This window comes from Cottoperca gobio, chromosome 17, assembly GCF_900634415.1.
Source record: "Cottoperca gobio chromosome 17, fCotGob3.1, whole genome shotgun sequence".
Classification (NCBI taxonomy): domain Eukaryota; kingdom Metazoa; phylum Chordata; class Actinopteri; order Perciformes; family Bovichtidae; genus Cottoperca; species Cottoperca gobio.
The window spans coordinates 17,296,019-17,323,195 of NC_041371.1; the positions used below are offsets into that span (position 1 = coordinate 17,296,019).

The following is a 27,177-nucleotide window of genomic DNA, read 5'->3' on the forward strand; positions in this document are numbered from 1 at the left end:
AGGCACTGTTTCAACTGCATACCACGAGGAGACTCTCAGAGTCTGGTCCATTTCACTGTGACCCTTCAACCCTGATACACCCACTGCTCCATCCGCCATTACACACTCTTGTGTCACCAGAAAGTGTTCTCACAAAGCATACTTTTAATTTTACAGAAGATCCAAATGATACCACTATATTTCAGAATGTACTCACTAAATGATGCTTAAGGAATGAGACTGCTCTCAATTTAATATAGTGGTGCATCCACTAAACATTGTTCTTTTCACTCTAAGCCTCATATAATTACAATGAAGTGTTGGAACAGGCTGATGGATGGATATGTGTTTTATGTGTATAGAAAAATATAGTTTTTCTTCTTTAAAGCCACTTGAGAAGGAACTTAAAGGGTTATTTTTGTGTGAGGTACTTGTCCATAGTAAGTGTATTACCTACACAGTAAAGGGGGCATACAACCACCCCTTCAACCAGTATCCCTTTAATGGGAACATCAGGGTTCAAGAGGTTAGTCACCTCGGTCTTACACAAGGTACTCACAATCAAAGAAAAATTAATGTGCTAAAATAAATTGATATTTCCTGCAGACGTGGGGAGTGGTGGAAAGCCATGTCATTGACCACCAACAAAGAAGGATTCATCCCGTGCAATTATGTTGCTCAAGCTGACACCATCGAAACAGAAGAGTGAGTAGCTGCATCTAATAATAATAATAAATGACTTTTCTTTTGCTATCAATAAACTGCTTTTGAGAAAAGGATGTTTGATTTGACAAATGTAATGCAAATAACATTTTACATTGTGTGAGTGAATTCTATTGAATGCCTTTATGCTTTCATCACTTCCCGTATTCTATATCACAAAGTAACATATCCAAGAGGGATATGTAAAAAATGAAATAGGTGGAAAGTCTGTATGAATATAAGAAACGTGCCCATTTTGTATATTCAGTGCATTTCATGTTCATTACAGCTGGTTTTTCAAGGACATCACGAGAAAGGATGCAGAGAGGCAGCTGTTGGCGCCTGCAAACAAACCAGGCTCTTATCTTATCAGGGAAAGTGAAACATCAAAAGGTATGGAAATCACAACAGCACTGAGGAAAAGGGATGCATTCAAACATTTCCCAACTTTCAATATATTGAGTTCCTCTTGCTTTATTTTATTCTTCATTCCCTCCTTGACTTGTTGATTTTTCCGCAGGCAGTTACTCATTGTCCATCAGAGACGAGGACGCCAAGGGGACAGATTCGATCAAACATTATAAGATCAGGACGATTGATAATGGTGGTTACTACATCTCCCCTAAAATCTCCTTCAATGACATCGGCGCCATGATCAAACACTACCACAGTGAGTAGCTACAGATCTGGAATGGAGCCGCTAAATATCCTTTCTTCGAAAACTGTCATCCTACCCCATGTTTGGTATCAGTTGTTGATTTTGAGAGAAATAGATGAATGTTTTATTCATACAATTGAACACTAAAGCAAGGATGCCTTAGTTCTTAGTGGCTGTGTGTGTTTGTACCTTCCAGACAAAGCGGATGGCCTGTGTCGTAAACTTGACCGTGCGTGTGTGAAACCCAAAGCTCAGAAGCCGTGGGATAAAGATGCCTGGGAGATTTCCAAAGATTCTATTAAGATGGTGAAGAAACTCGGAGCGGGTCAGTTTGGAGAAGTCTGGATGGGTGAGAAAAAACTTGTTTTATTTCCCCTTTGTTCTCAAAGAATAATCTATCTATCTATGTTTTTTTAAATCTCTGTCCAAATAAAAATGGAAAAACACAATTGAAGGGCTGTAAAGGCAAAATATAAATAATAATACTACTACTACTACTACTACTACTACTACTACTACTACTACTACTACTACTACTACTACTACTACTACTACTACTACTAATAATAATAATAATAATAATAATAATAATAATAATAATAATAATAATACAAGGCCTATATGGGAAACTATGGGGTTTGATTTTAGGAAACACAAACATGAAGAAAGAGAGGCTTTCACACAATTACACCAATACCACCCCAGTCCATTAACTGTATAATATCACTTTTAAATATCCTGCCAATGGCACCTTGACTTTGGATGTTGAGTAAACGGACGGGGGGTGGCTTGTTTAGTTTTGAGCGTCGGATGATTTTGAATTCCTTTGTTTCATTTCTGTAAATTCAGTGCTGCAGAAGTGAACAGTAGCCTACAGGGAAGTTCCATTTCCCCGTAATTAAAACAAAAATGACTTCCTTCTTTTGTTAACCATTAGGTGCATTACATAGTTTTGGTTCGAACTACAGACTGTAAATATAGATAGACGATGCGTCTCCACTTCCTCCCACTGTCCAAAAATGAAGCCAAAATATCCTAGACACAGGCGCTGCCATCTTGCACTGGTGACGTCTTTTGGAGCCAGAGTCTGCGCAGTAGTAATAGCCAGCCGAGCACAGCCACAGTTTGTTAGCATGAAAGCCACCTAGCTGCTAGCTGTTCTGCTATAAGGACACAACAACTAACATAATATCTCTATATTATTATGGTTAGTCTATGTTTTATTACACAGACTTGTGATTCATGTTTCATAAATGTCATCTGTGTGTGGATATAACACAAAAGACGGTCCGACAAAGCTGGCTAACCGTTAGTAGAAATGGTGCTAGGCTATGAAGCGACTGTATGAACCATACACTGTATTTAAAGATCTTTAAAGAACTAATTCACTCAGAGAAGCTATCAATCATGACATCTCACCCCTTTTTATAGCATCAAATAACTTATTAAAACCAAACTTATTAGAAAAAATGAACACTTGAAAATACATTGGGGGATAAAAACAACCTAAAATGACAGAAAACCATCTTTGGGAAAAATGTTTTCCAACTTTTAGTTTGGCCCATGTCCCATCACCTAACATGGAGAGGGCAGGATTTATGAACTATACTAAAGCCAGCCACCAAGTGGCCGATCAAGATGCTTTTGGCTTCACTTTTGGGGAGCTGTCGTGTCGTCCATCTTTGCAAAATATGCTCAAATGCCTCTGCAGTAAAGAGGGGCCACATTCATATGTGCAAGTGTTTTATCATATAGGTAGGAAATGTTTGAGGTTGAAGGGAGATTTGTATCGGACGTTTGGAAGTGGTGAAGGCACACACACACACAAACACGCGCACACATACAGTACATATACCAGAGTGAGTTTCATCTCTCAGTTCTATGTACTGTATTGGTGTGGCCCGATTCTTACTAATGTTACAAAGACTTTGTCAGGTTTATTATTTCTAAAACATAAAACATGTTCCGAGTATTGGCTGATAAGCATTTTCTTTACACAGCCCATGACACACAACTGCGGTTGCAATTATTTGAAACAAGAGGGAAGTTTATTCATCATGGTAAAAACATGTTTTGATGATGTTGTTATCTCTGGGAGTGATAGGGAAGTAGGGTCCAGGTTCTTTTACTGAAATTCTTTAGCCCTGAAATACTACTGAATGAATACAAACATTTGTGGCAATCATCTGATCTTTTCTATCTTACAAAGCTACAGTTGGCTACATGTAAGAATGTCATAGATGAGTATTCATTGTGGTGAAGCGATGTGTTTGGATGCTTTGCATTCATGGCCAGGATGGAAGAAAAAAAAGTCAAACCAGGTGCAGCCAGTTTCTCTGACAGAATGATAAGAATGGCTCAAACACTGAGTGACAATAAAACCCTGTGAAACGAACATCTACAGTATATCCTTACAGTGTGTAGAGGGGATGAGAGGTTTCTTCCATCGTGGTTGACCGAATTAAGAGGGGATTTCGAACCAACCACAACTTCCCCGAAACTGTCTGGGAATGCACTGATAGTTCAGTGTCACTTTCATGAACATCCTACTACTGCCACCAACCAGCCACTTTTAATGTTATCATGTTATCAGCTGGTTAAAAGGCCTTTATCAGTTGTAATCTTGAGCATAGATTTGCGGTGGTATGGTCCTACTCTACCTAATATTTTAAATGGGTGCCCTAACAGCTCACACTCACACTGCCCTCTACTGCACTACTTTCTGTACACACAATTGTTTATAGGTTTTTTTTTCACATGATGTTCAGTTGCAACGTGAAGCTTCATTAAAGTGAAGCAATGTGTAGCTATTGTACTTGTGACAGATATTCTCAGATGGTTTTTTATTTGGCTACCATCGATTTCAAATTCCAAACTGAAAAGTGAAACATCTAGTGTACGTATACATCTTAGTTTCCTGAACTGTGGAAAACATCATTTCACCATGCATCATTGTTTTCACCCTTTTCCCAGCTGCTTCGTGGGAAGTGAAAGTAAAAAAAAACATCTGTGTGGGTCTGCAGGGCGTTTACATTGAGCTAATGGAACAAATGACACAAATACACAAATACACAAATACCCTTTCAAAGGGCCACTTCACTGATGTACACATTGAGATCAGTTTCCTAGTCGTGAAGAGTACTAGTGTGTAAAAACAGTTAAGGAAGCTTTGATGTCGTCAGGGCTATTAAAGATGTACTTTTGGCTCACGATATGATGATATCGAGTTGCATTATGGGAAATATAGTGCTTTTGGAGCTTGAACTCAAAGTCAGGATATCTTGACCTCTACCTCTTCGATTTTTAGTAACAAACACAGCACTTAATAAAGCCATAAGATCTTAGTCATTTTTAATGCAATCAGAGCAGTGGGATCTACATAGAGTTACTTCCAGTGATTCTTTCTCTTTTATATATATACACACAACAATGTCCATGGCAAATTGAGTAATAACGGAAATATATGACAGGGGGGAGATTGATAGGTTATCTTCCCCCTGAAAACAGGTTATTGATTTTATACGTCATTTGTAAATGGTTTTTAAAAGTTTAAAATTGTCCAATATTCATTGTAACACATAAGACACTGGAGCCAATCAATATGTCAAACAAATGATTTAATACTTTCTCAGAAATGTATTTATATTCTCCATTTCCCCACTCTCTTTATCACCCTCCTCCTACACTTTCTGCTGAAATTAGCTTACTACAACAATGCAACCACAGTGGCGGTGAAGACTCTGAAGCCAGGCACCATGACGGTCGAAGCCTTCATGGAAGAAGCCAACATCATGAAGACACTGCAGCACGACAGGCTGGTGCGGCTCTACGCTGTGGTCACCAGGTTACAACCCATCTATATCATCACAGAATTTATGGCAAATGGTAAATGAGCTTTATTTTTAACATGTCGCTGATATTCTTATGTGGAGCAACTTAAACTAAGAGTATTAGATATTCAGAATAAGTAGGGGTGGATTATGAGACAATGAAAAAGGTCTCACCACCTCTGCATAGGAGCAAGACACGTTTTGCCTCTTTTTGTTGTTGTTTTGTGTCATTTTGTCGTCGTCACACATTCCTCTGTGGTTTTGTGTCTCTTTGTAGTTGATTTAGTCTCTTTGTACTTTTTTTTTGATATATATATATATATATATATATATATATATATATATATATATATATATATATATATATGAGTCTCTTTGTGGTCTCTTTGCAGCTTTTTTGCATCTCTTTGTAGTCGTTTTGTTTATTTGTGGCCCTTTTGAGTCTCCTCCTGGTTTGAACGTGCCCCCTGGGCCTTTGCCCGGTAAGAAGTGCAAATGTCAGCATCTTAGTATTGTGACATACAATATTTATATGATCACACATTGACCCATGGCCATATTTCACAGAGGATGAGCAGGTTAACAAAAATATCTTTTGAAAAACTTAACCTTCAAAAAAGTGACATGATATTACTGCACAGCATGTAACTTGTTCAGTTGCAACATGAAACGTCATTATAGTGAAGCAATGTGTAGCTACTTGTGACAGATATTCTCGGATGGCTTGAATTTAATTTTAATGAGGTTTTTTATTTGGCGCACTACCATCGATTTCAAATTCCAAAGTGAAAAGTGAAACATCTAGTGCATGTATCCATCTTAGTTTCCTGAACTGTTGCCAAAACCATCACTTCACCATGCAGCTTTGTTTCAGATTTATTCAACCTTTTCCCAGCTATTTTTGTGGGAAGTGAAAGAAAAAAAACATCTTTGCGTGCGTTTACATTGAGCTAATGCCACAAATACCTTTTTTAAAGTGTCACTTCACTAGTCGTGAAGAGGACTGGTGTGTAAAAACAGTTGCATTATTGGTGGTTCTAAAAGGAGCTTTGATGTCGTCAGGGCTATTAAAGATGTGCTTTTGGCTCATGATATCGAATTACATTATGCACAGCTGACATGGATACACAAGTATGCAGAATGCAATGTGACACTGACATTGTGTAATATTCTGTCTTGTTTTTAGGGAGCCTACTAGACTTCTTAAAGAGCGACGAAGGATGCAAACTGCAACTACCCAAGCTCATCGATTTCTCAGCGCAGGTGATTTGCACACTGACCACAATATGTTGCTTTTTCTCACAGCTCACTCTCCACCACAGAGAAACAGACGCACCATCACTGTTTCCAATGCTGAACTGAAAGAAGGAACCATAAACAAAAGCTAAAAACGGACACTTCACTGATAATGTTTCCAATAATAAATAAATATTCAATTAACATTTACTTAGATGTTAATGGAGCAGTTCCTTCAAGGAAATAAAAATATTAAAGTAAATTATTATTAATTCGCACAGACCTCCTCAAGCCTCTTGTGTACAATACAGTAGGGGGTCCCTGCACCACGCTACACCAGTTTGGGGGTCCTTGGCCCGAAAAATGTTGAAGACCCCTGGTCCACAGCATCAGTCACTTGTCAGTCTTTGTTTCATTCTTTGTTTTTTCATTCATGCTCGTCTGTTTGACTGAATTTGGGTTAATGATCATACAATGTCATTCTTGCATACCATATTTTCCTTGTGCTGTTGCAGATAGCAGAGGGCATGGCCTACATAGAGAAGAGGAATTATATTCACAGAGACCTGAGAGCAGCGAATGTCCTCGTGTCAGAGAGTCTGCTCTGTAAAATAGCTGATTTTGGACTGGCAAGAGTCATAGAGGACGACGAATACTCTGCCAGAGAGGGTAAACTTTGTGTTTGTCTGTTTGTATTGATGTCTTGTGTTTTTTTTCAGGTCACAAATTTGCTGGATAGTACTTGTGACACATTAAGATAAATATCCCCTTTTGAGCGATAGAAGCAGAATTGACCACTTATTTGTAAAAGACTACAGTGTTTCGTGACATGCCACCCTTTTGGTTTTATTTACCAGCTGCTCCACTTTTTCAAATCATGAGCTCGGCTACCACAATGACAAACACCTCTGATGGCCTCAAACCACAAACTACTTCTATTTCCTTTTACACTGACACTTGTGTTCTCTTGTCTGAATGTATCTTTGTCTCATAAATTGAAACCTGATTGATCACTGATTTGGAAATAGGAGACACTGAAACTACAGTTTCATTAAATATTTAAAATAAATGCAAGTACATGAATAGAATCTGAACCTTCCTTTACATATTACATGGGCAGTACGGGTGATATGTGTTGGGCATGTGGAGGAGTGAGGGTTATTTACATACAGCAGATGGATTCTGTCATTCACATATTTGTTAACGGTGACATGAAGCGTGTGCGTGTGTGTGTTTGTGTGTGCGTGTGTGTAACTGTGTGCATGTCCTCCTCAGGAGCCAAATTCCCCATTAAGTGGACAGCTCCAGAGGCTATCAACTACGGCACCTTCACCATCAAGTCAGACATGTGGTCCTTCGGAGTTCTGCTCTTCGAGATTATAACCTACGGGAAAATCCCTTACCCTGGTAAATGAAATGGACTGTGTGTTGTGGTTAAATGTCAGTATTATTAACAGCAAAACATATTCTCATGACACATTCATCCTGTTGTGTTTGATTTGTCACTGGAGTCATTAAAAGGGTTAAAAAGACAGTATTAGCAGTAGTGGGAGCAACAATGTAAACACATTATCAGCAGGAACATTAAACGTTTGATCATTAGATTTTGATGCAGGCTCCCCTTTCAATGCACAGACTCAGGATATTGTCATTTTTCCAAACAAAGAACAACAAATTATCAATAATCAGTTGCCCCTGAGTTTTGGGGTTATGGGGCCCCATAAGTAGTTGGCAGCTTTGCTTCATTGGTAAGTATTGGTCAATTAAATACAGTTGAAACCGCTTATAGTGATCACGGTTATAGTGAACATTATATGGATCTAAAAGCTTGGGACATAATCATTCCTATACAAACGCTGATAAATTAATTTACTCATAGTGATCCAGTAGTCCACTTACAGTGTTCATTTTGGGTGTTTTCATATATGACTGTGGACTACACTTGTCCACAGTAGAGGGAATGATGATCGGAGACGAAATAGTGTACCAAACAGACTTTTAATTGATACGTTTAAGCGGTGGTCACAGACAGGTGCTTCGGCTGCTCCGCTGCTCTCCTGCACTGCGGTGCTGTGCTGTGCTGTGTCACCTCTGGGCTGTGACTTCAAACAATCTCGCTGCTGGGACCCAGCCTACTGCAAGAGACCAGAACCAGGTCATCACCATGCATTTATTATGTGGCCTGATTACCTGATTCCGTTCAGCTGTCTGGCCTCCAGCTGGGACACTCCTGTCTCTCCCCAGCAGCCTGCGCCCTAACCACACCCCACTGCCACAATGACATATGGGGGGTAAAAATTATATCCTTCATTTTTATATTAAGCATTGATGGCCTTCAGTTTATTTTTAGGCCTGTTAACATTTGAGAAATGCACTGAAACCACCAAACCTGTGGTTTAGAAGCCTATGTGCACTACTGATGTTATTTATAAAAAGCAACTAAAGCCTAGTTATCATTTAAACTACAGTAAACTATATTTTATATTTTATACAGCACTGTACTTTATAGTCAGTGGCGGGCCGTCAGGGCCAGCAAGGCCTTCTCTGCTGGCCTGAACATCATCAGAATATAAATTTATAAATTTTTTCCACAAATATATATTCAATTATTCCCCATAGTCTATTCTCTTCCTTTCATAGCTTTCCTCTTGGTTGCGCTGCTTCCAGCCTCAGATCGAGATTTGGAGGTCTGGCCTTTATGTTAGAGCTTTTATCCAATCATATTTCAGCCATGATGTGTTGCCAGGGTCCACGAAATCTGCCCTTAGGCCTTCAGAATCAACAGTGCGGGCGCCTGTCGCTTAAAGTGAACGGAGACAAAACTGTGGCGTTAACCAATCAGATTTCGAGTTGGGGACACTGGGGCCAGCTAGCAGGCGTACGATAACGTCAGCACGTCCACGTCTTTTTGGATTGGATACGCACTATTGAGAGGCAGAGCTATGCAGAGCTCACTAACTACGAGCGGTACCCCCGGCTCACAGCCTCCAAGAGGCACTGCACATTGTACTGCTGGGAATGCCTGCTATTTACAACTAAATGTTTTGGAAATATTAATATAACTCTGTTGTACTTGACTATGTTAAGGTGATGCAACGCCCGGTTATACTGCATTTCTGTCTAAATGTATAGTTTCTAGAACCATGGCGTCATAATGATGGTATTAAGAGGTGGAATAATTCAGGTAGGACTGTGTAGGACATCACTGAAGGCCTAGGTGTGAAATGCACGGCCCGCCACTGGTATACTTAAGCAATCGCTCACGACAGGCCGTGGTATATGGTCATTATATCACAGTTAAGGGGCGTGGTTCGGCCCGACGTGAAGTGGAAGTTCGACAACCCCCTTAAATGGGTGGTGATGGCCTAGTGGTCTAGTGGTACGCCTTCCAAACAAAACACTAGAGTTTAATACCAGGTCTGCCACCATTGTACCCCTGAGCAAGGTACTTAACCCTGAGTTGCTCCCTGTACTTAGTTCTCCCTGTACTTAGTTCAATGTAAGTTGCTCTGGATAAGAGCATCTGCTAAATGACCTGTAATATAAGAGGTTTCACTGAATAATATGCAGGGCTCTTTGTGTTATGAAGATTTGCTGCCCTCTACTGGTGATTTTAAGATGATGATATATAAAGTATGCATATTGCCTCTCTCTAAACACTCCTATGTTGACATCTCCACGTTTGCCTGTATTCTCCTCAGGTATGACTAAAGGAGAGGTGATATCCTCGGTGCAGCGTGGCTACCGGATGCCTCAGCCTGACAACTGTCCCGATGAGCTCTATGCGATCGTGATGTCGTGCTGGAAGAACAAACCTGAAGACAGACCCACCTTCGAGTACATGCAGAGTGTCCTGGATGACTTCTACACCGCCACAGAGGGACAATACCAGCAACAACCTTAGAGACGGACACTTTCAGACGAACAGAGACATTACACAATAATTTCAGATTATGTTTATTTTTGTAATATTTTGTATATAGGACACATACATGCATACAATGCATTTCCTTAGTATTTGCTTGTGAGAACACATGCAGGTCCCAGAATATCCTATATTGTGGCTACTCAAAGTGCCATGTGTGTATTAAAGTACTATATTTTGCATATGCATATGCATATTTGCATATATTTTAATCTCTAATCCAAGCATATAAAGGAGATTAATTTTGCACAAAATTGAACAACAGATTAGCCTTGTATACAACAGAGAGAAAGAGTTTTAATCATGTTGTTTTCTTTTTACTTTTTCATAATAGTCTTGTGCCTAATTGGACCAATTACATTTCAATGTATGTTTCAGAGGGACTGAACAAACAGCTGACATTATACATAAGAGTTTGCAAAGGTAGGACACAAATGATAATGTGTCATTTGATATGATCTTATTTAAATGACTGGATTGTTCTTTGTCCTGCTCTAGAAAAATACATACATGTCTGGGTTATGTCTATCTGTTTCACATTTCATGACCTTTTATTGCATACACTGCTTTAACAATGGGACCACCATCTCTGGAAAACAAATCCTGTTAAATAATAGTTGAGTTGTGTTTTGTTATATTGATATCCTTGTATTGATAATCTTTAAACCCACTTCACATTGAAGTGCTGTAGCTCCTGCTTTTTTGTTTGTTTCAGGGGGTAATGTGGAATCTGTGATCTTTATCATTTAATTGTTTCAAATATGGTATGCTATTTTATAATCAAATGTGACTTTGAATATGCACCGGCTTTGACATTGGATGGTATACTCGAGTAAAATAATGCACATTTAAATTTAACCTAAGATGTACTGAAGAAGGATACCATATAGCCCCTGTATGAGCTATTTTGAACATTAGAACCACAATTTATTTGTTTTTTATGTCATTTAATGAGTATTTCAGTTGTATACTTGTTGATATTTGAAATGAGAATGTGTACATTTTGTATGGACTAAAGGTGCATGTAGTAAAATCTATTATGTGTTGAATATCTTTGTACATGTAGGTCATATTCAAGAGATTCTGTCTCTCTTACTTCGAGAGACCCAACCTGTATGATTAGGTTGATTATCAGAAAAACAAACTGATCACACGATTTTAATTTTAATTTCTCACTACATCGTTGTATTCAGGTTAATCACAGGGATCAAAGAGCTTCATGTACTTGATATCAACAAGTACACTCAATAGAAAGGATAATGACATTTACATTTGAATTATTTAACATTTTAACCTTGTATACAGAATTCATTGTTTAAAATGTAAACATGTATTAAGCAACCATAAAAAAGTCAACCATCAGTGGTTATTCCATGTTCATATTTTACAATAATTTGGAGACTACTAAAAGATTGGTGAGGAGAAGGGGAATGTTTGCATAATTTAGTATTTGTGTGTTCAGTAATGATTTTATTCACAAGTATGTTGAGACATTGGAAGCTAGGCTACATATAATAAATATATTGTTGGTTCAATTTTTTTTTAAAGCATTTTATTTTGAATGCGCGGTTCATTTCCTGGTATGGTCACATGGTCTTTCAAGATGGCCGCGCCCTGCAGCAAAGGGGTGTAGAAGCAGATAGTGTTGTGCAAACACGTTTTAATGACAGTTGAGGAGACGCAGGTCGCAATTGACATCTCTAGAGAGAGACAGAGGAGTAAAACGGTCACCCCCTCAACCTCGCCAACATGAGCAACGACGGTTTAATCCTGTAAGTACTTCTGTTGTTAGCCTAAACACAGAATATTACATTAGGCATTTTAGCTGCTTGCTGAGTGACGTTGTGTGTCATACTTATGAAAACATTTCTTCACACAATACAAATTGAATGTAATATCATGTTCAACGTGTCTAATCTTGTCTTCACAACTAAATATAATATTTGCCAGTCATTATATTTACCCTGGTAAGTACAGCTCCGTCCTTTTATGAAGAACTGCCATTCAGAAAACCAGCATTTAAATGTTATGTCGCTTACATTTAAAGGTGAATTCTCTTTGCAACAACATATATTAACTTTAAGCAATCATTTGGATCTTCTGACTAATTCGGCATACAGTTACTTCATTAAATAGTTTTCCGTTTTGTTTTTTGCTTTATTTGAATCAGTTAAACCCCCACACGGCCGTTTAGTGAGAAAGCATCTAATTTTATGGTGGAAATAATTCTTACTTTAAGTAACTGATTGCTACCGAAGCAAAAATAAATAGTGAATCATAACCTTTCCAGATAAACGCCAAATCTGTTATTTCTATCTAATTTGTTACAGTAAAGTTTTCATAATTAGTTTTTTATTTTTGGAGGCTTCATTGGTCTAAAGTCACTGGAAAGCAATTCTCAGTGATCCGTATAACAGTTAGATTCACGTCAAAGTTTGTATTTCAGTCCGCTTGTGATGCTTCACAAATGTATCCGAAGCAGCCTTTCATTCAACCGTTTTCTTACTGCTGGAAGATGATAAGAGAGCAGAGGAGTGTTATCTCTCATATTTCTCATCTCTTTCATTGACAGCTCTTCAGCTGGATGCCTATATGATATCTGGGGAAAGGGAGGAGTATGCCTGTATGTTAGATAACAGATGTTGCTACCGTATTGTAACCCTCAGGCTATAGTGATTAGGTCACTTTCAGCCAAACCCCATTCTCATAAAGGACAATTACGTTTTTCGTAATTGTAAAATTGGCAGCAGTAGCTCAGTCTTGGCTTGGGAAACTGGAGGGTCACCGGTTCCAGTCCCTACATGACCCAAGTACAGCGTTTGATACTGGAGAGGTGCCAGTATCAAAGACTGCTTCCTGGACACTGCATATGTAATAACGGCCCACTGCTCCTTATACTAGGAGATGGGTTAAATGCAGAGTCTAAATTTCACTGTGTATGCTGTGTTTTTAAATGTGAGTAGCATTGAATTAACATTCTGCAACAATCGTGCATTTGTTCTGGTATCTTGTAATGATAGGTTTTAATTAAATTACTTTAACCCACAATTGCACTGCAACTGTGCTGTATTGGGCAGCAAATATCTGCAGCATTGTGAGGGTAGTAGAAGGATGGAAAAAAGAAAAGAAAGCACATAATAGCCCTTTTCAACCCTGACAGCAAAGGAAGCAGAAGTTGAGGAGATAAATGAGAATCTTGTAAAATTGAGTTTTTGGCCTAATTTAAATATGTTTGTTTGAATTGGTGCTGACAACTAAATGTCTGGTATAGCGACATCCCTATTGGGACTTTTTTAAGTGATGGTTTGTGATTATTTTATCTTGTGCATTTTGTAGCGAGGGGTAGCAAGCTATCCAGGCTTTCCTTCTTACTGGTTAACATTAACATTTTTTACTACGGGGTAAGATTTAGATTATTCTCCTGTCTTACGCCCCATTTTTACTTTCGATATTTGGGATATACACCCTACACTACATGTATTGTTCTCTTGCACTGTTACAGAGGGGTAGTTTTCTCTCTGTATGACCCAGCATTGCTTAATGAGCACAGAGAAAAGACTCATGCTAAACCTCGGGGATGTTTTTCTATCCAGCCCCAAGGACTTTCCCCAGATCCAGAACGATACATTTCTGCGAGCAGCACGAGGAGAAGAAACTGAACATGTCCCTGTCTGGTGTATGAGACAGGCTGGACGATACTTACCAGGTACTTAGATCAGAGATCACATTTCCTCCCCTACCAAGAGTCAAAGACTTTCTTTGCATTATTGTTTTGTTTTTCTTTCAACGTCAACAACATTTCTTTAACATCATGAAGACATTCGACTAATGTTTTATTGAATCTAATTTGCAGAGTTTCGTGAGTCCAGAGCAGGGAAGGATTTCTTTGAGACATGTCGGTCACCAGAGGCCTGCTGCGAGCTCACTCTGCAGGTATAACTGTGCTTTTCAAACTTATTGTGAAAAGTTTAATTTAATAATTTGAATTATATAATAAAATAATATTATTTTTAAATATGTCCTCAGACAACAGTGTTATCTAGGGCTGCGTGATTATAACCAAAATGTTAATCACCATTATCTTTTACCAAAATTGAGATTGCGATTATTCGTCAACATTATTCATTGATTTTAGCGACAAAAGACTTTTATTGCTCTTTCACATTTCGATAAACAGAGCACTGCTTTCATTTAGTTTCATTTGCATTTCAGTTTTCACCATGTTTCAAGCATTTGGTTTTGACCCTCGAAAAATGTAATTATTTTGGGATAATAATAATAATAATAATAATAATAATAATAATAATAATAATCCCTACAGTTTCAATAAATTGAGGGTGGCTGTGACTCAGGGGGTAGAGTGGTCGTCCAGCATGTCGATGTTTCGATCCCCAGCCCCTGCACTCAGCATGTTGAAGTGTCCTTGGGCAAGATACTGAACCCCAAATTGCTCCTGATGGCCAACAGTGTGTGAGTGTGTGTGAATGGTTATCACTACTGACGAGCTGATGTGCACCTTGCATGGTAGCCTCTGACTCTGTATGAATGTGTGTGAATGCATGAATGCTGACATGTGTTGTAAAGCGCTTTGGGTGATCGCAAAGATTAGAAAAGCGCCGTGTAAACGCAGTCCATTTACTACAGTTCCAATAGGGTCCTTCGACCCACGTTGTTGTCAGTGCTCGGACCCTAATTATTATTAAAACATTATCGCGTTTTCCCTTCGAGGTCCATAGATCAGGGGTCCGGAACCTATGGCTCTTTCGATAACGCGATATGGCTCGCAGACAATTTTGAGCTGACATTTTTTAACTTAACAAGTAATAAATAATTATACTGTGTCATTAAGTAAAACATTTAGCAGCGGATTTGTTTTTAGTTCTCCCCTCTCCTTTCCTCCGCTGTGTGTGTGTGTGTGTGTGTGTGCGTGTGTGTGCGTGTGTGTGTGTGTGTGCGTGTGTAGGGGGCGGAGCCCCGCCCGTCGCCGAAACTGCGCAAAGCAAGCAGTAGACCGGGGGGGGGGGGGGTCAAACTCATTCACAGAGGGCCAACATTAAAAACTGGGACTACGTCGAGGGCCAAACACGGTCCACATTTATTGAACAGGGTACACATAAAGTGCAAAAAGATATGGAACATATTTAAGTCAACTGCAGACGGGTTGCTGAGCAGTTCAATTAAAATATCTGAGCAGCAAAGTCTCTCAGTCGATCAGCAGAATGCTGTCGGGAACAAAGCGGTGTGACCAAAGTTTCCTTCTGCATCCGAGTCTCCCACAGGCAGCTTAGCTTGGAAAGCTCTCACTGCATCACACATGTCCGTGATCACACGGCCCTGAAGCTGCAGGTTTAACAGTGAGATGCTTCGTTATGTCGCACAAACAGTCCAGCTCACATCGTCCCAGAGATCTGTGGTGTGTTTCCCTTTGCTTTCCAAAAACTTTCATTCCATTCACATATTTAGATTCTTCCTCAAATGTCTTTTCCCGTGGTTGTGCCATGCATTGATGTAATTACCAAAACCGGCGGGCCAGTTATGACAGACATATGATATTTTCTCGCGAGGCCGGATATAATTGCCTTGAGTTTGACACCCGTGCAGTAAACACTGAAACGTGCACATAAATGAGATAAATAACGTAAGCGTTTAGTTTATTTAATAAAAGAGCACATGTTCAATGCAACACTGATGCCTCTATTAGTACTCGGAGACGTGTTATTCTTAAAAAATGCACGCATAAAGTTGCATTCAAATTTATATATTTGGCTCTCAAGGAAATGCATAAAAAAATATTTGGCTTTTATGGCTCTCCCAGCCAAAAAGGTTCCCGACCCCTGCCATAGATGATCGATTTATAGCAAGGTTTTAGATTTTAGGTCCTGTAATGTAATATTGTGTTGAGATGATGACATGATAATAAAATATCTTGAGCCCATCACTACAAAACAATAAACAACAACATTATTTAACTTTTTTTTTTATTTTAATGTCTTGCTTTTTCCCACTTTCAGCCTCTGAGACGTTTTCCCTTCGATGCTGCCATCATCTTCTCTGACATCCTGGTTATCCCACAGGTAAGACTATCAGGACTCTTTCATGTCGACTGTTCATCTTATTCTGTTGTCAGTATATGTGACATAATAACTTTGAATACAATGACTGTTTAAATTAAAAGGGGTTTGCCTTTTGAGAGTTTTAGCCTTTATTAGCTCATTGTTTTAGTTTTACAGCTCACAGATGCACCGGAGTTTAGAGGAGAATGAATAGTGGACTTGTATAGTGCTAAAACAGTCTCTTAAGTGTTCACAAACAAATGTCAAGTTACATTACTGCTAAAACCCAAATGCACAAATAAATGCAGAGTGATTTGTATCTGTATTGAGTCCACTTTGTGATATGTGCTGCCTGAGCACGTATATCGGTCCTGAGGCGCTGCCTACTTTTTTATCACCGTTACTGGTGGAATGGCACCTTTACAGCGGTGCAGGCTGGAGGTACGCATTCCCTAACAGGCAGTACTCTTAAACGTCACAAGAGAAAGGGGTAAGGTCTTTCTCTTGTTGACGTCAATGTCGTAACAATTTATATAAACTGTCGGCTAATTCTGTCTGCATTTTCAATTCATAAAAAGGATAAGGCCAAACCTGCCTTGACATTGTTATGGAGCAGGTGCCAAATGGTCTTAGGCCCTCAGCAATCCCCACCTCTGACACAAGCAGTGACAACTGTGAGCCTCTCTGACAGACTCTGAGCATCTCTCTGGGTAATGAGCTCTGGGATAAGCTTCACTTTGTAAAGTTCTTCATGCCAAATCTGTTATCCTGATCACTTGGGACGAGTTCACCTTTTGCCGTCGTCCATCTCTAATAGCCAGAAGTGGGGGCCAAGCAGGTGGCACAGTGTGTCAGAGCTCAACTTGTGTCATTACATTGGGTTTCAACAAACAACCGTCTTGGCTACATTCTTGACAATGTCATGTTTAGTAGGTCCAACTCCTTAGTTTTCACACAGGAAGCTTCGATTCACCTGCCTCTTCCCTCACGGTGCTATCAGAGACTCTTTAGCGCTGAGAAGACCACCAGGAGTTTCTCCCACTTACGCTGCACACACATCCTCCTCAGTTGCTCGAGAACAGCGTTACCTCCTCGCCCCTGTGTCCTTGGTTTGTATAAAGTCCTAGTTTGGAATTGGGCTCAGTCAACAACTGCCTTGGCTAGATTCTTGACAGTAGAGCACAGTGACAAGAGAAATACACTTTCCAAGTTCTACAGCCATCAAATGACCTGCATGTCACACAAAACCTATTACTAATATATAGCTGTTACTCCATCTCTGTTAAATTCCAGCCATCTCTCAAATTTTCTGTGCATATATATTAATTATTTCATTGCTCTTTCTCCCTCCAGGCCTTGGGTATGGATGTGCAGATGGTGGCAGGTAAAGGTCCTACATTCCCGGACCCTCTGAAGGAGCCAGAAGACCTGCAGCGTCTGCGGTCTAAAGTGGATGTGGACAAAGAACTGGGCTACGTCTTCAAAGCCATCACACTGACCAGACACAGGATTGAGGGCAAAGTGCCGCTCATAGGATTCACTGGAGCTCCGGTTAGAGATGATACAGACAAATGAAAACATTACTTTGTAAAAATGAAAGTAAGTAACGTGATTGTTATATTCCCGTCTTTCCCTCTACAGTGGACGCTGATGTCCTACATGATAGAAGGCGGAGGCTCCAACACCCACTCTAAGGCAAAGCGTTGGCTGTACCGACACCCAGAGGCCAGCCACATGCTGCTGAGGATGCTGACAGACGTGATAGTGGAGTATCTGCTTGGACAGGTCGCAGCTGGAGCTCAGGTTAGACCCCCTGCCTTGCACCACTGCCAATGACACTGCAAAAACTGCTTTTTTATTTGAATCTAATCAAGTTGAAAGAATAGCCTGTTTTCTTTTTTATGTGAGCAGCTGATTGTTGACAACAACAAAACCTCAGAGATTCAGTTAAAGGCAAGTTGTGTGGAGTATTTCAGAGTTTGGAAATACATACGGTAACTGCCCTTGTCTTGGATAACCAAGACACAGAGTTTCAAACTGATGAGTTAGTTTATTTTCCATCTCGTCATCCATCAACACCTCAAGCTCTGTAGAAAGCACTGTGAAAACAATTCAACTATATAAATACAAATACATTTATACAATAATAACACCAATACTTTATCTGTAACTTCCACCATTATTATAATAATAATAATAATAATAATAATAATAATAAGCTTTATTTGTATAGCACCTTTCATACAAGAATTGCAGCCCAAAGTGCTTCACAGCACACACACATAACAATTAGTACAAGATTAGACAGAATAAGAACATTTACAGTACAATAATCAAAGTGTTGATGTAAATGAGTCTGAAGTACCATTATAAAAATAGCAGAATTAAAATAGTAGAAAATAACATTGGAGATCATGCATAGTTTCCGTATCTGTGCCGTACTTAACGACCCACCTGCCGGAAAACCACATTCATCACACCATTCTTGTAAATGGTTTAAACTATCAGAGCCATATTTTGAAAGCATGACAGCATGAATTTAGAATAATCTTTCTGGCCGACCCTTGTTAACCTCTCAATGACAATTAACAGACAAGATTAGGGCCGAACAAACATCCCAGCTGCAACGATAACACGATGCACAAACGGGTAAATCTATCATGTATTGCCAGCTGTAGTGTATGAGCAAAACAGGCAAATTTAGACGCCAGTTGACGCGTAGAGTTAGCAGCCACCATGTTCCGTGCGTTGTTGTTGTCACATGCGGCAACCTTCCCAATAAAGTCTCCACCGTATCAATTAGTTTAGCAGCAAGGTTGTCATCTGAACTTGAGTGACTTTAAGTGACACCCTTAATTATTAACATCCTTACTGTATGTATAGGGGTGTCCCTTTTAAATTATAGGGCTCATTTCATCTGTCCGACAGCTGCACATGAAACCCTGATTAACGCTCAGTTCCACAGACTATTTGTTGATTGTGGCAGCTGCTACAAACACTCACTGTTTACGCGTGTAAACAAACCTGCTTATCAGTATCAGCACATATATATCTCATCCTGAGAGCACAAACCTGCATTATATAACATATAGGCCAGACACTTTCACACCAGCAGAGTGCACCGGCCATTTTTACTGCAGTTGTCAGGATTTGGGCAGCAGAGTGGCTTCAGAGAGTCGGTTCTTCTACCTGAGCAACCTCCTCGAGAGGTGTCGAGCACCCACTCTGCTGGTGTGTCCGTGACCTCTAAGAGAGAATGTGATTCAGCACTCTAAGGACTTGTATACAAATATACCTCTAAACAAATGCTAATGTTGCTGTCAGAACGGTTTGCTAACTTGCTCAACATATCAACTCAATAATGCAAATATATGTTTGTGTTGTGTTTGCAGCTTGTTGCGGCTTCCTCCAAGAGGCTTGAGAATCGCAGATTGAAAAAATAAAAACATACTTCTATTCTCTGCTGTGTGTTGTTCAGGCTCTGCAGGTGTTCGAGTCTCACGCCGGCATTCTCGGGCCAGTCGAGTTTAGAGAGTTCTCTCTGCCTTACCTTCGAGACATCGCTCGGCGAGTCAAAGATAAACTCAAGGAGGGCGCAAAGGACATTCCCATGGTGAGCTGCACACGTCAGTGTAAATGTGATTTTGTCTAAATATGTAAATAGACCCAAATCCACAGACACACACACAGACACAGACACAGACACACACACACACACAGACTCCTGCAGTATCACTATAGTACTTTCTCATATTTCTGCCTTCCTGTCTGGCTAATGATGTACATCTGCACATCATCTAAACTGCAAACCAGTCAACTCTGACAACTCTATTTATTTATTTATTCACCAGCTGTATTTTTCAGTTTGCTCTCTTTTTATAATCACTTCCTATATTAATTTTAATGCTCTGTTCTATTCCTATCATCACTCTGTTGCTTCAACAACACTGTGTCCCAGGAGGGATCATTAAGGATCCATCTGGTCTGTTGTATGTAACCGTTCTGCTTCATTACCAGAAGATGGCAGCATTCCACCAGAAATGGTTCATTAACGCTTCCTGCTAAAGTTGCTTTGAAAATCTCTTTTTACTTTTCTGTGCCTGTGTTTTCCAGATTGTGTTTGCAAAGGATGCTCACTATGGTCTAGAGGATCTGTCTCAGTCTCATTATGAGGTGGTTGGGCTGGACTGGACCATTGACCCACAAACAGCACGGTAACACACACACACATACACACATACGTACACATACACACAGAGTTATTTTTACTTAACTACTGATATCTTCCCCATAATTGTGTAAAAGGCTGTTTTGGTTCTACAATCACAACATTAAACCAAAAACACAAAATAAATCTTAATTCAATCTCCATCTTCTAACTCCAGTGTCCGGTTGTGTTTGTAAGATTTAAAGTGTCGAGTTATCTCTGGAATGCGAGCAGGAATAGAAAAGGATCAACACGCAAATCTCCTCAGGCGAAAGCAAATACAGCTACAGCCTAAAAATCCACTGTCATGGTCGGACTGCAAAGTATGAGCTTGAAGCTGAATATATCTCAGGGATGTAATCAGTTGCTGCTGTAGTCATAAACCAAGCGTGTTTCCTGAGGAGCAGGTTAACCATTAGTGACCTCTTGCTCGTCCCTGGTTCGTCACCGGGTGCAGGATTTAAGTCAACAAACGTCTGTTTCCTGCTCCGCTCATCAAATACTTAACCTGTTGGTTAAAGGATTACCCTGTGTGTGTGTGTGTGTGTGTGTGTGTGTGTGTGTGTGTGTGTGTGTGTGTGTGTGTGTGTGTGTGTGTGTGTGTGTGTGTGTGTGTGTGTGTGTGTGTGTGTGTGTGTGTGTGTGTGTGTGTGTGTGTGTGTGTGTGTTTGTGTGTGTTTGTTCATTCATTCATTCAGGGAGCGCACAGGAGGGAAGGTCAGCCTGCAGGGAAACATGGACCCTTGTGCTCTCTACGCTCCAAAGGTAACCTCCACTCCCACTTTGGTTTATGCTCTCGCATGGACAGAGAAGAAGATCCTGTTTGTGTCTTCTTCCTTTTTCCAAACTATCTTTTTAAAAAACGAGGAGTTAAACACATACATAAAAGATATACATTTCTAAAGATTACAATAAATAATTAAGTACAAGTATAAACAATGTACGTCTCAGAAGCACAACCCCGACAGAAAAGTGTCATGTCATCATCCTGCTTCTTTTTCACAACTGTGCTGTAATACAAGTTTGTTACAACGCTGGCACCAATCCTTGGTCCTCACGCAAAAACATTTTCGTATTCTTATTCTACATTTTTCTTACTTTTTTCTGTGAGGTTTGTACTTAAGAGTTCCAAATCAGATTCACCAAACTTTCAACTGTACACACTTATCGTAAAATGCTCCTGTTAGCCGGTTGAATGCCAGCCGTTAGCCGTTAGCCGTTAGCATCATCTACGCTCCCAACACGGCTGCCTGCTCCACACATTCCGTGTTTAAGTTTAATTCACTATTTGTTTTACCAAAGAGAAACAAATAAAATGTAAGGCTGCAGAGCTTCAAGTCTTGCTTTGGGAGTCAGTCAAACTACAATATAAAAATATTAATAGTGCAGCTGTCATCAGGGCAGAGAGGGGAAGGTTTGACATAAGTGCTATATTCTATTTCAGTTCATTTCCATAATATGTTTAAAAGATTTAAATTGAGTCAGATAAAGGCATCAGGATTTCAGGTCAAGCTAGTGTTTTCTCCTGTGGAGAGAGGCAGACTGTCTGTACACGACTCGTAGGACGCGTCACGGCTGAATGTCATGCAAACCTTAGATACAAGAAAAGTTCTGTTAAATTGCTTGTACATACAACTTAAAGAACATATGTGTTCGTAGTTCTGGTTCTTTCCTGAAGCCCCTTGTCTGATCACAGACATGGACACAGTCAAAGGTGACATGTAAGCGGTAAGTCTGTTTTTCTAATGCCAAACTGCGAGAGATCTCCTTAATCCACTGACTAGAATTAGGTAACGTCTTAATTAGAATGAATTAGATTAGAGTATTACAGTCAATTGTCCCGTAACAGTCGGAAAGAAATTAGTTTGTTTGCTTACGTTTACTAGAAAATCTTCAGTGTATACACTGCATGTAATAAACTTAAAATGTTAATTTAGAAATCAGAGTATCAATTTCTTTATTGAATTTAGTTGTCAGGAATAATGAGATTAAGATGGTGTAATGTTAAATCCTGAGCAGCCATGTGTACTGTGGGTTCGGGCTAGAAGACATGTTTCTCTACGTGATCATTCCTTCATGCAAAGAGATGAGTTTCCTTTATAACCTTATAAAAATATGGTATTTTATAAAACGTGCATAACTGACGTCCGTACCTGTAAATGGTTTAGCGTGAGTTGCTCAATGAGATTTCCAGAGTAGGATTTGTTATTGTTTTTCATGAAACACAAAAGGAAGTAAAATAACAAACCCTTACTGCTACTCTACACTTCTCAAGTTTCATCTGCTGCTATTTCCAGCACCCACGTACATGCTGTGAATCCTATTTTTATTCCACAGCATTTCATTTCATACATTTCTACATAATACAGTGAAGTGCTGTAATTCATTCTGACAAACGGTTGTTTACACAAAGTTTGGCAATTTATTATTACTCTTCACCAGAAATTCCTAAAATTGCTCCTCCTCTGACCTAGTTTGATCAAAGCATATCTCAGACTTATGATAAATATTCTAGAGCCATAGTTGAACCACGACCGATCCAAAAAGGTCTGCCAGGTTGATCTTTACCTTTTTTTTAATCCTCTCTCCTCCTCCTCCTCCTCTTCACCAGGAGCACATTTCAGACATCGTGAAGAAGATGCTGGAGGGTTTCGGCACAAGGGGCTACATCGCCAACCTGGGTCACGGCCTTTATCCCGACATGGACCCGGATAATGTGGGCGCCTTCGTCGAAGCCGTGCACCAACACTCTAAACGGATGATCAAACAAATGTAAAGGATGGACGTGCGTGTGAGGGAGAGTGTAAGCCCAACATGCTGATGTTAGTGATGGAAAAAAAAAAAAGCCATTTTTTGATTGAAAAACCATGGAGATTTTCTTTCTTTTAAAAAAACAACAACAACACTGACCTAATATTAATGAACGATACAAAAACACATACATTCACTACATTCTCGTCCAGTTTAGATTTTCAGGATAAAAAAGATGTTTTCTGCTCATCACATAATATGTTCATCTGACCAGGAGTGGATTATGTTTTTTATGTTTTTCCATTGGATGGATCATTTTTGCAAGTACATGTACATTACAAATGCATTTAAGTTGTGTGGAATTTATATTAATATTGGATCTATTCAAAACAGCTTTTACTTCGAGATGAAAGCTTTTCCTTTTCATGCAATCAAACTCCCCATAATGTCACTCCAGCACAGACACACATTTATAACCTTCTGGTATCTGTAAACCTCTTCAATGATAGCTGAGATCTTCATCAGTATCGGTGTCCTTAAAGAAAAACAAGAAGGATCCAAACTGCTGTGACAAAAAGAGCTGGTGATTTGGCAAAAGACACATTTTACTGCACATTACACATTACTGCAGTTATAAAATATGTTTTTGGGGGGGAAATGTCAGCACACAGCAGTTGATCATTCCACCATCTAACATCTTAACCGTAAACAAAGTCCCCCGCTCGATCTCAGCACAAAGAGATTTATTTTTAGTCCCGCAGAAAGAAAATCCTCTAAGAAATGCAGGTTGTACAAGAAGAGGCCTTATGCTGTCTTTATTTTTCACCTAAATCAGTTTTTCTTTATTTCATCAACTCAGCCTTGTAGACAAATTGGTTTATGAAGTGAATCACATTGTGAGATTCCTGAGAGGATGCTTGTGATTGCCATTTTCCAGATTATTAAAACCCATAAATGTGTATATCTGGCTGTTTTTTTCTGTCCACGTCAATAAAGACTGAATTCATTTTTGTGAAATGTACAATGTTTTTATGTTTTACTTTAAGTTATTAGATTTTCTTTCCCCCTGCCAATAGACTATGAGCAAGATGTCAACTCTTCTTTATGCAATCAAACTAGGACAGAGTCTTTATGATGTTTAAATGGACCGGGCCTTGAGTTACCACTGCTGACTCTTTCTTCTAGACTGGTACTTTTCATTTTAGCTATGCTATTGATAACGGCAGTGTCGGTCAGTCGGTCCATGACTTCAATCCTGAATCAATATATCAAAGATGTCTTTTAGATAGATATCTGTGATATTTTGTACTAATATCCATGGTTCCGTTCCTAGAGGTTGAAACTGGCACTCAGGATGAATTGTAATAACTTTGGTGATCCCTTAAAAGAGTAGGCTACTCCCTTTATTTAGTGTTGGACTCGTGAAAAAAAAAAAAAGTTAAAATCAAATTCGATGCAGCAGAAGCAAATATATTGTCTTTTTTTATTCATTGCACTTTTGTCCTCGTCTAAACCCGGTCCCTACATTGCCCACGATGCAAACCAACCAGCAGTTCAGTCGGAGATGCGGGCATGTTATGCTATAGCCGCTAATGTAGCCTTTAGCAACAGCCTGCGGCAGAGATGAGGATCAAGGCTACAGAGGTTTGTTAAACTCACTACAACACAAATATGTTTACTTAAAATATATTTCTCACATAGGCAGTAATACTTCACATGACCTGTAAACAGATGTTGATGTGTAAATGGGTGAAGTTCCTCTTTAACTTTTTATCTATTGCCATCATAAAAAAACAAAAGACATTCTTGTCAGTTTGTGTTTAGTGATAATTAGCATTAGCATTAGCTCATAGCAGCGCTGTGCCTAAGTAGCCTTACAGAACTGCTAGCTAGGCTGTAGACTTGTAACTGTTAGCCTATCGGTCAATAAACTACTACAAGTAATTTAAAAACTAATTATAACTACTTACTCTCCCTTTTTAGCCACCGTCTCACATTTAAGTATTGTAATTTAACAGAAGAAGCAAAAAGCACTTACTTTAACGCCTATTTAAAAAAACTACCACTTAAATGCTTTCTGTTTGTTGTGATAGTTTATGCATCAGAGTAGTTACTCCACAGTGTGGGACTGATTCATGGCAGGAGCCTGGCCCAGAAAATGGGACAGAGACGGACGGGACAGTGACTGGGGCTTTAACTGGGACAGAAGTGGGACAGTGTCCTGCCTGAAAGTCTGAAGTCCTTTGAGACTGCTTTGTAATGGTCTGTATAAATAAACGGCACAAGGTGGCCTCTATAACAACATTAACTAATAGACTAACTTGGATTTTTCTAAAATAATTAGGTTTTAAAAGATAAAAAAGAGGAGGTAAATGCACATCTTAGAAATGTAGATGTAATACTACTAATTGACTGATGAAAAAATACTGATAACGTTAATAACATTGATTTGTCGCTGCCTGATCTTTGAGCCTTTTCCAGTAAGTAGTCACCACCTTCCTCTTCCCTGCATGACCTTGAAAGCTTTGAGGAGTTTGAATTGTTCTGACAACATGTCACATATTTTGTAGGTACTTCAGAAAACCAAGTGAGAACCACCCCAGCTAAATGTTGAAGCGTTGTTTCTATCAAGGCTGTATGAGGCAGGCTCCAAGACAAGTTAGGCTGTTGTTATTGAAGTCAATAGAAAAGGCCTTCCAAAAAAAATAATTAAAAAAGCCTTGAAAACCACAAGTACAAAGTCAGTCAACCTAAATTCACTTAACCGACTTCAACAGACCAAATCACCAATGAGTCTGAAACCTCTCAGTGAATTTTCAATATCGACTGGCGCAGACAAAAACACATCTGTACACAACTGGATAGACCAACAACCAATTAGAGCAGCTAAACATCTGACGTAGCTCTGAGCGAACTAAAGATGTAAACAGACCACAGCTTGCAGAGACGAGCTGTGATGGATTAGCATCAATATGTCTGTGAACGAGTGCTGTTTTTGTCATAAGAATTTGAAGATAAAGGTGTTTTTACTTTTTCTGGGAACTAGGCAAATCGGCAAGCTCATGTTTTATTTGCTGTGCCAGATGGATTTGTGATTTGGTCTGGCAATGTCAGGCTACGCGATAGCGGCTAACATACAACAGAAAGTTCCACATCCGCTGCAGCCATCTTGGTTGTTTTAGAAAAAAAAATGAAACGGCCATTTTCTTTACATTCATCGTCTCAAACACGTCACATAATAGATAAAAGGTTGTGATTGGCCCTTCAGATCTCAAGTTGTTGGAAATCTGTCCAAACGGAGGAGGACCAGACGCATCTGCCACAGCAAATAAAACATAAACACAATATTCTTTGCTTGTGACTCCTTTTAGCCAAGCAAATGTCTGCTCAGCCTGCAAATGTGGGTCCAGAAGAAACTGAAACTCCAGTACTTTACAAACGTTCTATTTTTTTAAGTTTGTCAAGCAGCGATGTTTACTCCTCTTTTTTTATCCTGTCGAAATGTCTTTAGTAGTGTTCTTTCAATTGAACAGCTTTTTCTATTAAATTCAAATGTATTTTACTAGCACAATGATTCCCATTCAGTCCATCAACACTCAGTCACTGTGGGATAGTGTGGATACATTTGTAAACATATTTTTGCCATTTACAGTAAGCCACCATTTCCACTTCCAAAAACCAACTTTCGGAAAAGTCTTTTGCAGCATGATCAGGAAAAACTGAGCATCTGATTATCCCCCTCAACAGAAGTGCTGGGGCACAACTGTGTAGCCATTACCTTAAACCCCTTGGAAGAACTTGTAAATCCTTAAAGGTAATTTCAGGACAGGCAGGGG

The 27,177-nt window shown here is 39.4% G+C and overlaps 2 protein-coding genes across 3 annotated transcripts in view; both read left to right on the forward strand.

Moving 5' to 3' along the window:
- lyn (LYN proto-oncogene, Src family tyrosine kinase) overlaps positions 1 to 11,379 on the forward strand; it is a 16,506-nt gene extending 5,127 nt beyond the window's left edge. For both annotated transcript variants that reach the window (XM_029453323.1, XM_029453324.1), the window contains exons 5-13: positions 586 to 684; positions 971 to 1,074; positions 1,202 to 1,351; positions 1,536 to 1,688; positions 5,042 to 5,224; positions 6,356 to 6,432; positions 6,921 to 7,074; positions 7,681 to 7,812; positions 10,107 to 11,379. In XM_029453323.1, coding sequence (XP_029309183.1) covers positions 586 to 684; positions 971 to 1,074; positions 1,202 to 1,351; positions 1,536 to 1,688; positions 5,042 to 5,224; positions 6,356 to 6,432; positions 6,921 to 7,074; positions 7,681 to 7,812; positions 10,107 to 10,309 — 1,255 coding nt within the window. In that variant the 3' untranslated portion in view covers positions 10,310 to 11,379. The remainder of the gene's footprint in view (positions 1 to 585; positions 685 to 970; positions 1,075 to 1,201; positions 1,352 to 1,535; positions 1,689 to 5,041; positions 5,225 to 6,355; positions 6,433 to 6,920; positions 7,075 to 7,680; positions 7,813 to 10,106) is intronic.
- Positions 11,380 to 11,908: 529 nt separating this feature from the next.
- urod (uroporphyrinogen decarboxylase) lies at positions 11,909 to 24,362 on the forward strand. The gene is made up of 10 exons (XM_029454075.1): positions 11,909 to 12,102; positions 13,924 to 14,036; positions 14,184 to 14,263; positions 16,342 to 16,404; positions 17,737 to 17,934; positions 18,025 to 18,186; positions 19,862 to 19,996; positions 20,497 to 20,597; positions 21,289 to 21,355; positions 23,202 to 24,362. The coding sequence occupies exons 1-10, from the start codon at positions 12,080 to 12,082 to the stop codon at positions 23,364 to 23,366; spliced, it is 1,107 nt and encodes a 368-aa protein (XP_029309935.1). The 5' UTR covers positions 11,909 to 12,079; the 3' UTR covers positions 23,367 to 24,362.
- Positions 24,363 to 27,177: the final 2,815 nt, after the last annotated feature.

Excerpts from the sequence above, each read along its gene's own strand:
- urod (XM_029454075.1), top strand. The coding sequence starts at position 12,080 with ATGAGCAACGACGGTTTAATCCT. Across the intron at positions 14,037-14,183 it reads GGCTGGACGATACTTACCAG|AGTTTCGTGAGTCCAGAGCA; the intron begins GTACTTAGATCA and ends TCTAATTTGCAG. Across the intron at positions 21,356-23,201 it reads GTGCTCTCTACGCTCCAAAG|GAGCACATTTCAGACATCGT; the intron begins GTAACCTCCACT and ends CCTCTTCACCAG.